This window comes from Pyxicephalus adspersus, chromosome 3, assembly GCF_032062135.1.
Source record: "Pyxicephalus adspersus chromosome 3, UCB_Pads_2.0, whole genome shotgun sequence".
Lineage (NCBI taxonomy): Eukaryota > Metazoa > Chordata > Amphibia > Anura > Pyxicephalidae > Pyxicephalus > Pyxicephalus adspersus.
Window position 1 is genome coordinate 79,544,139 of NC_092860.1, and position 18,627 is coordinate 79,562,765.

Consider the following 18,627-nt stretch of genomic DNA (forward strand, 5'->3'; position numbering starts at 1 on the left):
CACTTAGGAGTCTAGTGGCCCTTGTATCTAGGTTGCAATACCTTTTAGTACTGGTAACATTTTCACTGCCTGACACACCTAATTATAGCCGCTCAATTCAACTACATGAGACATTTCCAATGCAGATATGTCTGTAGCCAAGGTATGTTTGCTCTTTTTCATTGTTAATTTAAAGTTCCTGGAGAGTGAGCCTAGTGAGTGAAGGTTCTTGAAACACAAAGATTCCCACTCAAATTGAATCTGATTGTTTTGGTCAGAAAAAATTCTCATTAGATTTGGAAATTTCAAGTAGGGTTTCATATTTTTGTTAATGAGACATACTATACCTGTCAATGACAGGTATAGTATGGCTTAGTCAATCTGGCTGTGTCATCTTCCGGTGTATGGCATGTCATAGCCAACTGGGGCTGACAGCTTAAATATTGTCAAATCAGAACTTGGACCGCTCAAATTACAAGTTTTGATCCAAGGTCGATATAGCTCCAAATTAAGTTGGAATTAACTCTGATTGAAACTACTACTAGAGATACTATAGTTAGTGATTGGTTGTTAAAATGAATAGAAGCCGGAATACTGAGTTGAGTTGGTAAGAGAGATATGCTTGCTGGTAATTTGTGAAATGAGAAGCAATGGTAGGTAAAGTAATAACGATTCCAGAAAAACTTGTTTGTATGTGAAATGCTTTTCACAGCTACACTGTTTATATTTGAAAAAAAAAATGCCAAAACAAGTTTCAGCAGTCAGTTATTTGATAGAAATTAAGTAGACACAAGGTTCTAAAATAATTTTTCTGTTGATGTTTATGGTAAAATAATGCTAAGAGTGCAATACATGAGTACTACCTATTTGGAAAATACATATTAGGAAAATTTGTAGTAATGTGAAATCCGAAATGACTAATCTTTACCTTTTTTGGAATATTTTTGTTACATTGATTCTAAAGTTCAAGCTAGCTTGCTAGCTAAGAGTGATAATAGACTGGGAACATTTCGTCTTCTTTATGGCTATTATTTGGCTCAGTAAGCATACAGCTCAAGACTGAAAAGATCCAGAAAACTGACACAGCCACTTGTCTGCAGTAAAGAAGGCAGCATGCACTGGTTGATTGTTTGATACTGTGGTGTAGTCCATCAGCTGAGTGAATGAACCATGCTGCCAAACAATAATGCCTCATGGAAGCACTTAATTTCCTGCTCTATGGGCAGATCTGACAGCAGAAACTCTCTTGAATTTACGGAGGTAGCAAGTACATTTATAGAGAAGTTTTGTAGTTTTGCTATAAAGGTTTTTAGTTCTATGACTTATATCGGAAGTATGAGAAATGTGGGAGTTTAAAGATAGCTTATTGAAAGCAACAAAGGAGGCTAAAAGCAATAATAAAATGTAAGCCAATTAAAAAGTGGTATTTCATTTATAGATGACGTGGGATGAGCTTAATCTCCTGCTGCCTTCTTATATATCTTTTAGATTCCAGTGCAGATATCTCCCTACTTAAGTTTATAGCTCTATTCCTAGCCTTCTAAAGTTTTGGAAGGTACCTCTTCTCTGATTAATTGCTTCAAAATGTAAAATGAATGTAAAATCTAGCCAAAGACATCTGTAATTGTAATTGCTATAACAGCAGACCTGGGATCTAAACCCCAAAGATCTGACCACCTGTGCCCCAAAGGAAGATGCTGGGTGATCTAATTCACCAACATCTGCAAAACTCTCAAATATTGGTTTTGAAGTGACTAACTTATGATGTAACCCATAGAGAGAGGTACACTAGGTGAGGAAACCTAATGACTAATCTAACTGCATAGAATATTATTATTATATATATCATGCTTGGTAGAAACAGGAGTAGCACGGGCAGATGTATTACCTGTGAATTCAGCTCTGACTTGTGTTCAAGAAATGTCACAATAATTGTAAAATTAAGATTAACTTGATGTATTCTGCTGATAAAACAGAGAATAAAAAAGAATTGCTAGGGCTTTGATCACTTTTACATTTCTGATCAGTTGATCTTTTTAGAAAATGACAAGCATTTCATGATTTACCCTACTCTATTACCATGTTATAACACCAGGAAAATCTCCATATTACCTTACAGATTTATATGTAACCCTATTTATAATCATTCCTGTGTACCATCACACGACTTCATTCATGTTTTTGAAACTTTACCCTAAATACACACATTAATGCATATTTTGCTACACCATGCAGTATAAGCACAAGTAGAAATGCATTCATTTACATTCATTTCAATTTGCTATGTAAAATAAATTGCCAATTTTGAAAAAAAAACATCTTTATTCTTTAAACGCATTCTGCAATATAAATCCCTATATTAACAAGTCAAGACACTAAAAGGTATTTTTATCTGCAGTGGTAGTGTGAGGTATACGGCACAATTCCTGGAATATGAAACTGCTCATAACCCCCATAGTAGAGCAGATGCACGTTTATTGTGCTCTTGCTTGTAGTTGTGTTCATTCTGTGAGTAGGGTGGAAAGCTGGGTGATCCAGCAAACCTGGAATGGATCTGGTCCAGCATTGAAAACATTTGCTAACAAATACCAAGTGACTAACAAAATGGCAAATGATTCAAGGTTTACGGGATCACCCAGCTTCACTGATGAAAGTATATCCTCTCCAGCCTTGGAAAGCTTTAATAAATCGGACCCTAAGACAACTAAATTGTTATAGTTTGGCTTTCCTGGTAAGTCAAGTTGGGCCCTGTTTGTGCATCTTACTAATGGTCCTTGATTGTGAAAAGCATCTTCCCTGACTAATAGAGAGATTCAGAAATGAATCTCTCTGTGTGTAGGCATGGATCTGCATACACATGATTTTCTCTCAAAGTAACATTTTGCTAGCTTTTGTAATTATTTTATTCTTATTTTTTTTACTTAAAAAATAATAATTGTATATTTGTTACTAAAACTGCAGTACTTATTGTACATTTTGGATAACTTAAATGTAACATTCTGATTTTGAAAACTACTAGTCTCATAGTCTATAAAATTTGTAATGTAGTCATTTAAACCATCACAATTTTTTAAATCAGATTGTATTACCTCCCAGTAAGTCATCTGAGTTGCACTCTAGCAATTACATTTTATATGGGACTGCCCTCCTCCTTCATTATGGGGTTTAATTAGCAGAACATTGTTTAGATTAAACAACATTGAAATGTGACATTCCTCAGTGCATAGAAAGGTGTTTCATCTGTTTCAAAACATTTGTATATGAATGGACTAAACTGTTATGACCTGATTTTATAGTGGCCTGGCCAGTTCTCTGTATTCTTTAGAGTGGCCATCTGTCACATTACCCAATGCCAAGTGCAGATTGAGACCCAGGCAAAATGCTCACATTTTGAAAACCGCAATATACAGTTCTACTTCATCCATAAGCCTGATCATGTTTGTGAGTATTGGCTGTCTGTTTTTTATGCTGTTTTTTTATTGAATGTATTCTCCTTCTCCATTTAAGCTTGTGATCCTTCGTGCCAGACATGCTCTTTAGACAACAGCAGATGTGTAACCTGTGCTAAAGGCAGAATGTTTCACCACAGCAAATGTGTCCTACAGTGTCCAGCTGGTTATTATGCTGATTCCGATGCAATGTGTTCAGGTAAGAAATATTGTCTTTCTGGCCAAACTAAATGGTCAGTGGAAATAAGTAACAAACCCACAAATTAAACCTTATCGACTAGTTGCTATTTAAAAAACAAATATAAGGTTAGTTCTACTCCTTATAAACTTTGTAGAGCGCATTAGGTTCTGTTTGTTCCAATATACTTTGCAGACTTTTTTGTGGAGAACATCTTTTTACCAATTGTTGTACCAACAAGAATCTCACTTAGGTTTAGGCAAAGCATTGAACTCAAGGCATAGATCCCAGTTGTTACTGTAAATTTTATGAAGGTATCTCAAGGCAAAACCTTTTTTTTTTTTTGCAATGGTATGGATAATGCGAAGAAGGTTTGAACCTCTTCACACACTTTTATTTATTTCTGCTTGTACAGATGACCAAGAAGTCGGGAATTTTAATCCTTCCCCACTCTATCAAACCATAAAAAAGTATTAGCGTTACATGCACTTTATGTCTCTGATATCAACCTGAAACAACAAAGTAGGATGACTCCACTTGGAGACAGATCATCACATTGCTTGCCAGAATACTGTAATAAATAGGCATTTATGGTGTGCAGATCTGTGAACTTGAACTCAACTTTTAGTATCCAAATTTAAGTGGTTTAATTTGAGGTTAGTATTTATGAATCTTTGAATTTACTCTTAGTAAATAATACTGCTAATCAAATATAGAAAGTGAGAAAAATGCAGAAATAAGCAAATAAGTGCACTAAACATTTAAAAAGGTTGACAGTTGTGGTAGATACATTTACAGATGTTAATTAGCCTTTATGTATTGAAATGCAGATGACCAGCTAGTATTTAGAACTTATTATTAACTGCAGTCTGCTTTATGACAGTAAAGGGACCAACTCAGCAAGAAAAAGGGACGATTATTTCTCCTTCCAAATGTACTGCATCACCATTCAAACTGTGTGTGAAATAAAGTACTAGCTGTATTGTATTTCTTGGGGCATGATTAAGCTGGAAAGAAAAATAGTATCCTAGATGCACTGCTCTCTGAAGATACATGGACTTATTCTCAGCCAAGCTTACACCTGACTTTATAATGGAAGCAATATATTGTGCCTCTGTGGTAATCACTCTGTAGTTTAAATAGGCTCATTTATACGCTCACTCGCGAACATCTTTCCCTAAGCGCTTTCTTGTTTTCAATGTCTAATTAGAAGCATGGGTTAGAGGGAACAATATATTAACATTCTGTGTAAATGAGGCTCAGGAATATTGGAGACAGAATGGCACACTACTCTGGCTGCATGCTGATGGTAGCATTAGGCCTCTATATCAAGAATGTAAGATGGTAACATTTATCCTCCTCAACTGAGGATTTTTGAGTAGCAGTCATTTGAGCTGTAGTTGCTTTTTAATAAAATAGTTTTTTGTTTTCTTTTTGAGGAGTAGAGGAACAAATTAAATTCGTGGAGATAAGATGGTGAATGACAAGCTATAAACACCAGCTATTACCACTAATTTATTGTCATCTATTACAATTTAAGTGACAAGACACTGCTAACAGAGTGTGAATGTTAGATAAAAGGAAGCAGTTAGTTTTCCAGTACTAAAAAAACTGAAATTTCTACAGTATCCTTAGTTAACATAGGATCAGTTGTTTAAACATATGATGGGGCAGTATGTGGAAAAGACATGAACATTATGGCTTTTTTGCCTGTAAAGTCAGATTTTTTCAATGGTTTAAAAGATCTGTTCAATTTGAACATAACATTGCTGCACATTGCATGAATGAGCTTGGTCTTGTATATATGCCTTTTTTAGGGTAATATTAGGCAAATATGACAGTGTATTAATATGTTTCCTTTTGGTAGTATAGAAAGGTAACAGAATGAAAAAAATGTTAATATAAAAAACATAATCCTCTCCCAGGCTGACTCCTGATCATTGACTGTTTCTGATTCTAATCACTATTTACATGAAGTATATTAGTGTCTTATGATGAGGCTTTGCATTGATTTACTTTTTTCTAAATTCTAAATACCTGTAGGATATTAAAAGCTTTTCCACGTGTTCAGAATGTATTTACAGAGCGAAAGCTGTTTTTTTTTTTTTTTTTTTTTAGCACACATATGACTCTTAGTGAACACATACATCAGCCCCTTCTACTTTTGGGGGAGAAGAAATATGGGTTTAAAGAAGAAGCCAATATGTTACATGGAAATAAGCAGCAGAGGAAATGGAAACTGTAAACATTGCTAAATTATTACAAATTTCTGCTGCAAGTTTAAAGAAGGGCATCTGTGGGCAAATAAAATAATATATTATGGAGTTAACACACAGTATACGCCCCATGCAGCAGCTAAGTAAACATGTCCCAGCGAGACACTTCTAAAATCCTGGGGAGTGCTAGGCATTTGATTAATGGTGAAATAATGCTTTCTCTGCCCAAGAGAAATGTAGCTATGGAGTAAAAGCTCGGTAAAATGTACCTAAATTGTTCATTATGTCTAATAAATAAACATGGAAATATTGACAGCATTTTTGTGAACAGTAATGGCTCATACAAATGTATTGAAGTTTGAAGCTGCTTTTTGTGTTGGGAAAGGGCCTTATATTATTAGGTGGGTCCTGTATCTTTTAATGGAAGATCTCCTTTAACTTTATCGAAACTAAACTTGATTTGTCATAGAACTAATTTTGCATCTGTATGTGTTCATCTTTCTTTGAAATAGCATTATGCTCAAAATATCCACCCCCAGATAAAATAGGAAAGTCATCTTTATGTATTATTATATATTATAATTTCTAAACATTGCAAAGAGTGCAAATCATAATTTTCTATTTACATATTTCACAGCTTTGTTTACTTCAGTCAAACAATAGGCGCCTGTTTTCCTAAAGTTAGGTTTTAAATGAAAAACTTGTCATTTATCAATCTTTCTCTGACTTGATCTTATTGCATTGTAAATACTGTAGGGATAAGCATTTCATAGTGTAGACCTGGTTTATTATCGCAAATATTAATTTTATTATTATTAATACTATTATTACTTGTGGTCATATATGACATCCTTTGAGTTTATCATCCTGTAAAGGAAATACATTTCCACATATAGTAATATTGTCTTGTCCATAAAGCATCTGTTCTAATTTTCCTTGTTTTTACAGCTTGTCACAAAGAATGTGCATCATGTTCCGGACCGCTAGCCAACCAGTGCACCTCCTGCTCCCCTCCGCTGGCCCTGCTGAAAGGACAGTGCATTAGCAATTGTGGCATAGGATATTATTTTGATGGAACTGTCTGCAGTGGTATGTGTGGATGTGTATATTTTATATAGCATTTCATTGTGATGTGTCTCTGTATATTTACATTTTTATTAACTGTATCCCTCTGGAATGAACATTATTTTGACCAGCAGATAGTGTTCTCTTTTTATGACCTTAAAGGGAACCAGTGATCACATTTGAAGGTATCAGATTTTGGGCTGGTAAAGTGTATCTAAATTAAGTGGCTAGAGTGGTTTAAACCTCTGTTAAATTGTTATTTATGTCTCCTGCCTCAGTTGGAGTTGGCTTAATAGTAAGCAAAGGAAATGTCTAAATAGCAAAAAAAATTCTTCACCAGTGTATTCAAAGCTAGAAAAAAAGTTTGAAATTAAAATGTAGACTACTACTCACCCTTAAGAGACTGAATATAATTCAAATGCAACGATTAGTTTTAAAATGTTTAGAATGTTCTTTAGACAGTATTCATCAAAACATAGGACTATTGAGTTTATTTGAAAAAGCAATGTGCAACTGGACTGAGCGCATTACTGAATTGCCATTAGTATGTGTGATTGGTGCTCTACTTTTTGGTTCATTGCATTTGCATACCATTCTGAAATAAATCATTGTTCATTGTTGGTATGTACGGGACTGGTAGGCCCCTCCTTAGTTTTACATGAGTTGGCCCAGAGTAAATATAATTGGCACTTGGCAAATAGGAGCAATTAGCCTGGGTGCAGGTTTCATAGGACAGAAAGCAAAGCCCTTAGTGCAGTTCTCCACTGCTTTAGACACACTTCAAAAACACGCATTTCGAGTGCCTTTAATATGCATTTCATGAAACACCTGAAATGTATTGTCAAAGCTTTCCATTGATAGCAATTAGGGCAGTCTCTTTGGATACTTAATGTTACCTTGCAGCATGCCCTGTTGCAATCAATGCATAACAACCTAGGGGATCAATTGATGATCAACATGATTTTCATGTGTTCCTACCTATGCCGTATATCTGATTACAGGTAGTTTTTTTATTGGTAAAGGTGGGCTTTCAACCTGTTTTTGTTTTACCCATCCCTGTAGCTTTTACCTAGTTTTTTATGTAAATATTTATTAGTGGTATACTCCAGTATAAAATTAGAGTTTACAGAAGCAGTCCCTAATTCAGAGAAAAATGGAATTGGGTCAATAAAAGCCAATGTGTCTACTGTCAAACAGTGCAAAACATGGAAACGTTTGCGTGGCATAATAAAGGTTAGAATGTAACCTCATTTGGAGGAAAAGACTGACAGTCTGTCAGTATTGTGTTTTATGTAATAACGTAGGGTTGCATTATAAGAATGATGATGTTATTAGGCATTGCACTTTAATTACAGAATTAAGCTTCATTTATTTGTTTGTTTTACTTTATGTTTTAATTATTTTACTGCTGTGCCAACACACATTAAATATAGCTATGCACTAAAAAAAATGTTTTTAAAATAACTTCTAAGCTTTATGTATTCAGGATTGGATTTGGACTGCATACTTTATAGAAAATTACCTTGTAAATCACCAAACCTTTACATTTATTAATTGCTACTTGTCTTGTAAAGATTGATTTTCATATGTCTAACCCTTGGGTAAAAAAACTGACAGATTCTATTTAGCATTACTGACCCATGGAACAATCAGAAAAAGATTTGGCAGCATAGGAGAATGCCATTTATCAAATCTACTCTTGGGTACATAATTAAAATGCACATTGGTATATCTTTATCAGACATCTCATAGTAAATGAGGTTGGCCAAGAGTCAGTAATTGATAGACCAGCAGGAAGTTAGTTGATAGGTTAAAGAGGATATAAGCTCATTGGCATTAGCAAACTAAGAAGCAGGTTGGAACATTGTACTTTAGTCTTAAGCTACGTACACACGTCAGATTTTTATCGCCCGATAATCGGCATCGGCCAATTATCGGGCGAAAATCTGCCGTGTGTACAGTCGGTGTTGTCCATCGTCCGGACGACCGACCTGCCGGATCCACGGACGATGGACGACAGCCGATCCTAATGAAAGGGAAGGGGAGAGCGCGCAGCAGGGTGCTGCTCCGTCGCTCTCCCCCTCCCCTCTCCATAGAGCATGAACGGTGCTGTATGTACAGCACCGTTCATGCATCGTGCACTCCCTTGTCGTTGGAAAGGGTCGTGAAAGATCCTTTCCAACGAAAAAAATTGCAAGTGTGTACGCAGCTTAAGAGTTTAAGGACAAAACTCCACACCACTCCCAACAGCACCTTGTTGCTTCTGATTGCTCAGACCTATAAGAAAATGCATATCCACAGCAGAATGGAGCAATCATTTTGTGGAGGACATAAGTATTGCTATGTAAACTGTTAAATTTATTTAATGTAGGCCACTTTGTTTTTTTTCTACCAAAGTGGAGTTGAGCTTTAAAGTTATGCCAATAGCTTTGATGGGAAGGATAAATAAGGAACACTAGATAGGCTTAATCAAATCTGATGAACATATTCTAAAGTAAAACTTTTACAAAAAAGCTGAAAAAATTTTCTGTGACATTCCAGATGTTATTTGACCTTTGAAACTGACCAGTAGATAATGATCACTAATGAAGAACACAAAGAATTATAAAAAACTACTGCTATTTCCATGCACAGCTAATTAATAATTTATTACAACCCTTTAGCATAGACTTGTAATCAGTTTAAAAAAACAAATACATTTATGTGTGTGTCTATGTTATTTTAAATAATATATGCACTTTTTTACAATCAACAAATATTATTACTCAACAGAGCATTGATTTGGAGACACCAGTATCCTGTGGTAATGACCTACAAGCTCTGATGGACATGCTAAACAATGCGGATTTGCAGAAAATACCTTACTGAATTATGTTTAGTGCTCTGGCTTTACAAGTATAAACATGGACTAAATGACAGCAGAGTACAGAGCTATGGTGAACACTGATGATGTACAAGAAATAACATAAATAACTAAAATACCTAGAGAGTACCAAGTTATGTTGAACATTGTGATGTGCAAGACATAACATTGACTAAGTGGTTGGCTAATTCTATATCGGAGTTCATTTACATATTCAATTTTATTCAGATTTTCAAGTTTTGCATTAAAAAACATTAGGCATTAAAAGTCCAAATTTCTGCAATTTTGCATTGGAGGTCTATACTGTTATGAAATTTGGACCTGGCATATGCCTAAACTGTTGAGAAGTGCTCTATTTAATTGGGTTTCTAAGGCAAGATATGTGGGAGATTAATTTACAACAATTTGAAAAGGCTCAGTCACTCATAGGTTGAGATCTAGTTCTGGATTATCTCAATCTGGCAGTTTGAAGTTTATTTATTCCATGTTATTTGTACAATTAAGGTATTTTTTTGTGTTTGTGTTTAATAAAACAGCACATAATTGAAAAAAAATTATTTTTGAGAGTTTATGGTTATGTGCTTACTACCCTGGCTTTTTTTTATCTTTTGGCATTTCAGCAGCAGACTCATACCCTACATTTACTGACTCTACTGCAGCCCCCCCATAATCCACCCATCTCCTTCTCCAGTTTCTTTTTCTGCACAGCTGCACACAAAATATTTTTCTTTAGAGCAGTGATAGAACTTCTGGCAGGTTTTAAATGCTGCCTCTGTCTCCTTTCTTTTCCTGAGCCTATTGGGAATATCTGTCCTTATCTGTATTCTGTTTGACATATGTAACCTTCTCAAAAGTTCCCTCTGAAAGAAAACAGGCAGCAATAGAAACTTGTGACAGGTTCTCTTTCTTGCACACTCTATTTATGTAAAAAAGATGTTAACTGGAGATGTCCATCCAGCCAAAAATATACTGTACCTGCCAAGGGACCTTTATTTGTTTTAATGCTTCCCACAGACTATCCGTACCCATTTGATAAAATCATTACAGCTAATCTAAAATGTCACTTTATAATTAAGTAATTGATTGTCAGAGAGTGTGTGAGCTGAAATTAATGACATCTGTAGGCATATGGGCCATTGTTCAACTTCTGCTATTATGGCATTATACTAATATATATTTAAATAGATAATTTGTGTTTCATAAAACTATCGACATTAGATGACACAATTTCATTAAACTTGTAACAAGTAATTGTTCTAATTAAGATGTCTCTCATCTGTCAGTAAATACTGTTTCCCTGTACCATATTTTATATCTGAAGTATGACAAACCTCATTATGGTTAGAATGAACTTTAACAAGTGAACAGGGAATTGACTGAAAAATATACAATAAGCACAGTGTAGTTAATAATATTTGTATGTTTCACTGTGAAGCTGAAGCTTTCTTGGGTTTAAATTTAAGGAATGTGTTTCTTTTCCATTTATCTCCTGATGTAAAAAAATGCCAATTTATCTTCAGTAGTGCTATATCATGAAGTTAATATAAAATGTGTTTGTTCTTTCTTTGAAATCATCTTGAAACCTAACTGAGGCATTCTGTTCTCTGTTTTTTACATCACCAGCTTGCCATCCATCTTGTCGTAGCTGCCTGGGCCCAGAGGACTCCCACTGCACACAATGTATAAAATCAGAAGACTGGCTCCAAGCAGTTCAGGAGTACAGAGGAAAGCCTTATGGGACATGTCAGGCTTATTGCAAGCCTCACTTTTTTGTGGACAGTACTGGAATATGTCAAGGTAAGAAACACATATGCAAAAATAAACTTTCCCATTTCCTATTTCCATAATATCACCACACTGAGAGAAAGCTACAGTGTAGAACAACTAGAAATCAAGATAATGATTTGGTAATGTTTTCTTGGACTACTTTCACAAGACATGAATTAGTTATATGTTCACCTGAGTATTCATTAATGAAGTGAATGCTACATTATAATAGATAGGGTGTAGTATGAACAATAAGGGTTGTATGTGATGTTATTTCCCTCACCCTCTAGGAAACCAGTACATTTAAAAAGAAAATACTGGCTTATTTAAAGTGGACCCATAACAAAAGAAATTTAAAGTGGACCCATAACAAAAGAAATGCCCAAATTTGTCCAGCTGCTGTATTCATATTAAAAAAAACAGGCAGAAAGCTAAAAAATAATTCTGTACCATGTGCATAACTGTTCCAGGTCTCTGGCTCTGAAAATATTGATGCCACTCAATTAACATAACAACCAGACAGCGTTACTTTACCCCTGCACAGTCCACAATTAATGCAGAGACTGTACAGTAAGCTATTCATTCACTTCCTAATATACACTTTCAGTCAAAGGTGTAGGCAACAACATCTTTGATAGAGGAGACTTACCTAATTTATTCTGTCATGAAAAAGCCTGTCAGGCTGAAAGATCATCCCAAAAAAAGGTGCCCTGAAGAGAGGGGGAATTTTTAGCTTGTTGTATAAGTCCTGTAATGATGTGTGGGATCAAAGGACGGAACCATGACATGACGCAGATAACACAAACATCCAACACTCCTAAAATATTTGAATGCAAAAGAGACAGGAACCAAAGGAAAGTAGGAGTGGTCATCAAATTTTGATGATACAAGCAATGGAGGTTTCCTATTATGTTAAATATCATTATGTTTATTATTAAAAATATATATTTGTGGAATTGGGTGAGAATGTTTTTTGCATGTGTTCAGTGTAGGCTTCCCAGTGTAAAGTCCACACGAATGGCTTACATTCTAAACAATGGTTGATTCATTCTAAATGCAATGCATTTAGAATGATTTACTCTCTTTGCTTTTTGTACAAGATTGGTAGTGCTGTCTGTCCATTTTGGTAGCGCTATCTTGTTATACATTTATGCTTAATAAGAATGCAGTTCTCAGACAATTGCTAGCTACAGTATTGTTTACATCAGCTCTTGCCAAGTTTGCCTAGTGGAGTACTGGGTTTGCTATGGAATGATTCGTACCCTTGTATAGGGTACATGTTAGGTATATTCTTTCAGAACTGATGTCCTCATAGAAAAGATTGAGTAAAAAACTGAGGGCAGACAGGTTAATTATTGCAGAAGGGACAAGCAATGACAACTTTAATTGCACTCAACTCTCCTGTGGGCAAGACCACCTTTACCCTGTCTTCTCCCGTGTTCTTGTCTTCGCCCATTTTGATTTGCCATGTTCAGGAGTTAATTTATCCCTGGCATCTGGCTGTATGTCGGGATACCCGACATTGTACAAGGAACTGCACAGGTGCAGGCAAGTTGGTATATTTTCTTGCAACAACCCTATCTGCTCACGTTTTTTTATTTTAAAACAAGCAGTAAGTAGCCTCACCGTTTTTCACTTCCAACAAATTTTACTATAAGAATCATTGGTCTGTAAATAAAAACTAAATATAACACCAACATTTTAATAAATATAACAGGTTCTAAAACTTTCTGAATGAGCTTGTATATTATTAAAATGACTTATGTATGTATCTATATAAAAAAAACATTCACGTTGTAGTTTCAAATTGGAGAAATCATATGTAATATAGCTGCAAAACAAAAAGATTTTTTGTCTGCAATCTGGGTTGCAAGAAAAGGAAGGGGACAAAAAGTGTGAGGCAATCTTTCCCTTTGACAAAACCAGACCCCTACCTGAACTACAGCGTTGACAAGGGCAATAGTCTTGGCAATACCCAAATAACTACACTACAGTTTTATATTATTACCATGCGTAAAAAACTGGCAAATTGTTGGCAAATGTTGGCAAATTAGTTGGCAAATGTTTTCAGTCCTGTTTTGGAGAGCTTTAATAAATCAGGCCCACTATGTATAAAAAAGGCTGTTGGGAGATTTGGTATACATACTTCATTATAAATTAATTTGCTTTTACAAAAGGATCGGAAAATATAAAATATGGAAGCCTTGAAACCATAAGTCAACAGTGGCATCATTTTCTTAATATTGGTTTTACTTTAATGACCATTTTAATTGGGATTTTTGCCCCCAGACAAATGTGTTTTAATTATATATTATAATGTAAATTATAATAAAATTGCTCTTGTTTTTGGAAATTGTTTTATATTATTATTATGGAGAGTATTTATGCTTGGTTTGAAGAATTGCTACTTACCATGCTTTATGTTGCATGAATATATTTCCTTGTACTCATTCTGAGGACCTCTGTGGTCTGTATCAGCCACCTAGAGCATTTCTTTTCAGGGAGTATTCATGAAATCCCCACCTCTGTGCTGTAGTTGAAGCTCGTAATGACACTTTGTTAGAACTATAATCACTCTTTATTCCCTAAATTACATAGTTTCTGTTTGACCTTACAGCAGATGGTATGTCACTGAACACTGGAACTATGTTCCTGAACTTTTTAACAGGATCACCCCACTGACATTCATCTCCACTCAGGCACTCTGAAGGGTGACTGTGTCATATCATTTAGGACATGTTTATTATACAAATCTAGACTTCAAGCATCTTCCCTGAGATAGTTCTGATCACCTTGAATTCTCCTTGTACATGAAGGGGTAGTCAAACATCCCATTTCATTTTCTGTATTCCTGAAAAGTACCAGAAATATTGGATGAAAACAGGAACGTGTAAAAAGGGAAAACTATATCATATTATAATTGCAAATATTTTCCCTCTGACTTATTTCACTGCTTCTCTGTTTATGTGATATTTGACATACATTTTAAAATTGATGAAGGAGAAATAGAAGAATATGACAGATGTGTAATTCTGCATTAGTTTTATGAAGTGTGAAGAGCAAAGCACACAACAGAGTATTGTAAAGGTAAAGATTTGAGTTCCCTTATTGTTGCTGAGTTCCCCTATTGGTGCTGCAGTTATAGTAAATATTTTTATGCCAATATGTATGAACTCTGAGTGTTAATAAGTGGAATCATTTCCTCATCAGCATACCAATATTTATTGTTCAGTCCAGACATTCAAAAACCTAAAGATAGAAGCCGACTGTGTTTTTTCTGGTTGTGTGGATTTGCAGTCTAAAATTTGGCTCCTTAAAACTAAAGAAAAGTAAAACTAAGCAAAGGCTTGTTTTTTGAGCTTTCTTCCCGTGTATAAACACACGTACTTTTGTGTGCACACTCTTTTATGTAGGATGTTTGCTCAAGGTGAGTTTGAATCAATTCCTGTCATAAGTAGATGATTTGAGATTCTTGTATTCTCTGCTAAGAGCCTGAGGGCACAGTATGTGATTCAATCATTTTATAATGAAAGGGCACAATATCCTTCAGCCAATTTGCCTGAAGGGGAAGTTAATGTTTCATTCACAACTTTAATTTCAATATGCTGTGGTTGAGGAAAAAAAGCAGAATAGAAAAAAACATATTTAAAGGATTATCAACAAATCTGGTTTGTCAATCTAGATAAGGAAATGTGTAATTTTTGAATGCCTGCAAGACTCAAAATGTCTTACATGACCTTTTCTTTACCTACAGAAATCTTTTTTGTTATTTTTAAAATATATTTGTACCAAAGTATTGCTTACATGCAGCACCCGGTCCCAGCCAGTGTATACCAGCTCTCTCAACATTAGAACTGCTGTCGACAATAAAATGCAGTTGTGCACCATCATTACCAGGTGCTAGTATGCTTTTCTTTCTTAGCCAGAACATAGCTCTCATAGTCTCAGTATAGTCATTCTGATTGTTTCTGAAGATATACACAGGTAGGTAATTTCAAGAAACTCAGGATATACCGCTAAAAAGATCAGAAAAAGTATGATTTGATAAATACGCTGAATTTTGCAGCAGTGTCATAAATGCATGCTATGTTCATGGCCTGGCAGTTTAATAGATGCATATTGTGGATATCACTTAACAGCGACCATCTAAGTCTCTCATCCTTGACAAAACACACAGTTGGTGTACAGTAATAATGGTGGGAAGGGAATGATAAGCTGATGACAAACACGTTGTGCACCATAATGTTATACTAGCCTAGATAATTACACCCTAAACGCCTCATTTGATTTCAGTGCACAGGAATGAAAAGATGGTAAAAGCCATAAAATGTCTGAACTATATATATAGACACATCTGTGCATGTATCTACCAAAATGGTTTCCTAAATGACTGAATTTTTTATGCGCAGTTTTGAAATGAGCATTTTTGATTAACAGCAGCAAGGATGTAGATAGATCAAACTGGTGAAACTTTTCTGGCTTATTTACAAGCAAAACGGTTTATTCCATGATATGCAAACCTAACTTTCTAAAAATGAATTGATATGGAAGGTCTCTGATCTTTCATTTATTCTGTATAAGTACATTGTTCATTTACTTCTTTTGTCTGGAATACCTGTACTGTGTCTTGCTTGTCAACTCACCAAGTAAACGTCCAGCAACTATTGTCAGCACATTCTGTTCTCTAATATTCAAACACTTGCGCCATACATCAGTCATCTAGGATAGTTAACTTGCTTTTGTAGTCTGAAAATCTACTATATATATACTCTTTGGGTACCACTATCAATAAAGAAAAAAACTGGAAAAAGTGTTTTCTAGTTTGTAGGCCAGAAATGAAAGGTTTTGTGGCTCACAGCACATGTGCATTTGACATGAGGAGATCTATATGAAGAAGGTAATTGTCAGTCAGCCACTTACTGTAAACAAATACTGGCTTTGCTTGTACTTTTGAAATCTAATATAGACACAATTAGTCTGCTAGGCTTTTAAACCATGACTGTATAGGCCTTATGTATGTAGCTTTACCTCTTCATTTATTTCTTTCTTTGTAGAATGCCACTCCTCATGTAAAAGCTGCAGTGGACGGAATCATTTGAATTGTACTTCATGCCCTGCTCCAAATGTTCTGCACTATGGGGCATGTTTGCCAGTCTGCCCTGAGGGATTCTACAATAAGGATACAGTTTGTCATGGTAATTTATAAAGTCTATGTGTGAAGCCAAGTAATGTAGCCTTATAATGTGCATGTATTTATAATTGAGAAATTGAAACTGCATTAGCCTTTTAACAAACATGACCATTTAACAAGTGTCCATGAACTAAGGTTGTTTTATAAAAATTGACAATATTTGTTTAGCAGCAGTGAAAACTATATTCAATAGTTGATGTATTTTTCATCACATTGGGGATTACTAAAAGAGTTAGGCACTCAGCAAAGTGAATTATTACTCTGCAAGGGAATTTTCACTTAACTAGTGTAAGTCTGTAAAATTCACTTTGCTGAGAATATTATTCAAGTTAAAAAATAAAAACATTTTGCGTGTAAGTGATTAGATTGCTGAAGTAAGAGGTCCACCCATTTTACATGTTCAAGCAGCAATTGCAGTGTGACAAATGCCTTTAAGTAATCTTCCCAAAATTCCCAACGATTGTTCCCCAACATATGCCTTTCATTCAAAATTGCTGAAGAGGAATTCTTGATCTCCTATTTAGTTAGCTGCTAATACCAGTACTGTACAATTAGTACATCCACTGTGGCCAGATGCTTTGCTGCCTTCCAGGTAGAGATGCTTTGGATGTAGTCCTGATTCCTGATTACCCAGCTGACAGTGCCTTGTGTTTTTTTTCATTATATTTTCACTTAAGAAATCTCCCTGTTTCCAGAATACTAATGCCTGTTAGCTGGTGGTTTTCTCTTTCCAGGTCGTACTTAAAGTACACAAAGTAACTACCTGTTGTTAAATTTAGGTTTATTTCTACACAGTGGATAAGCAATAGAAAGTCAATGATTAAAAAATATTTAAAAAACAATAGTGATCGATTTCTAAAGTGGTGACTTCCCATTTAAAATATTAACATTTCTGACTTTGCATTTTTGTGATTCTTTTTTTATGCTTGTTCATATTTTACTTTTGTTTATTACAAACTCATTCAAACTCATTCAAACTTATTTTTTTATAGGTAATATTTTGTTGATCTAAAAATTTTATTAGGAGCATAGCGTGTGTATTGTTTCTAATGGCTTTGTGGTGTACAGTAGTTACTCAGTACAAATAATTCTCCATTGCTTTAGCATGCCACCCATCATGTAAGGAGTGCAGTGGTCCTTCTGATACTGAATGTCTGACTTGTCATCCTCATGCTACTCTTATCGCTGGTAGCTGCAAAACATCTTGCTCTGATGGACAGTACCTTAACCTGGTGGGCTATTGTGTTGGTAAGTGTTTTTTTAAATATCTCTTTATGTAATAAAGACAACTCCTTAACTCAATACAAGGGTTTATTTTTTATTTTTGCATGGTTGATTGCACATTCATTTTTGTGACAGCCTCTCATAAGTGGGAGATTTCCACCAGAATTCTCACTTCTAAATTACTGCTACAGCTGATTACAAAACCAACTCATATTATTACTCTTCCATGGTGGACTCTGCGTTGCAGAATAAAAAAACTCATAGTTAACCCTAATAGGCTCTAATTAACCTATTACCTTTTTTCAATAATATTATTTACCAGATTTTTTTTACTTATTTCTTTTTTTACTAACAACTCATATTTAAACTTTACTAATAAAATAGCAAACAATTGAAAAAAAAGTTCATCATTTCATTTAAATAATCTTGTAATAATTTAAACCAGAATCATAATGTCCTGTTTACACGGGATACATTATAGATTAACAATTAAAATGTACATTTACAAGTTATTGTCAAGTGAAGAGGCCTATGGCAGAAATAAAAGTATTACCCTGTCCATAAGGGATATACAGAAGTGAAAGCTGAACTGGTTAAAATGTACTGCAAAAGAAATTATTTAGGATTCCAATATTAGTACTGAAATGTTTGATAATTACTCCTCAAGATGTAAATCTAAAAAAATGAATAAAACA

At 34.8% G+C, this 18,627-nt stretch overlaps 1 protein-coding gene across 2 annotated transcripts in view; it reads left to right on the forward strand.

The window, feature by feature from the left end:
* The window catches only part of FRAS1 (Fraser extracellular matrix complex subunit 1), a 251,450-nt gene that overhangs the window by 131,711 nt on the left and 101,112 nt on the right, over positions 1 to 18,627 (forward strand). For both annotated transcript variants that reach the window (XM_072405386.1, XM_072405387.1), the window contains exons 16-20: positions 3,487 to 3,627; positions 6,771 to 6,911; positions 11,374 to 11,547; positions 16,572 to 16,712; positions 17,813 to 17,956. In XM_072405386.1, coding sequence (XP_072261487.1) covers positions 3,487 to 3,627; positions 6,771 to 6,911; positions 11,374 to 11,547; positions 16,572 to 16,712; positions 17,813 to 17,956 — 741 coding nt within the window. The remainder of the gene's footprint in view (positions 1 to 3,486; positions 3,628 to 6,770; positions 6,912 to 11,373; positions 11,548 to 16,571; positions 16,713 to 17,812; positions 17,957 to 18,627) is intronic.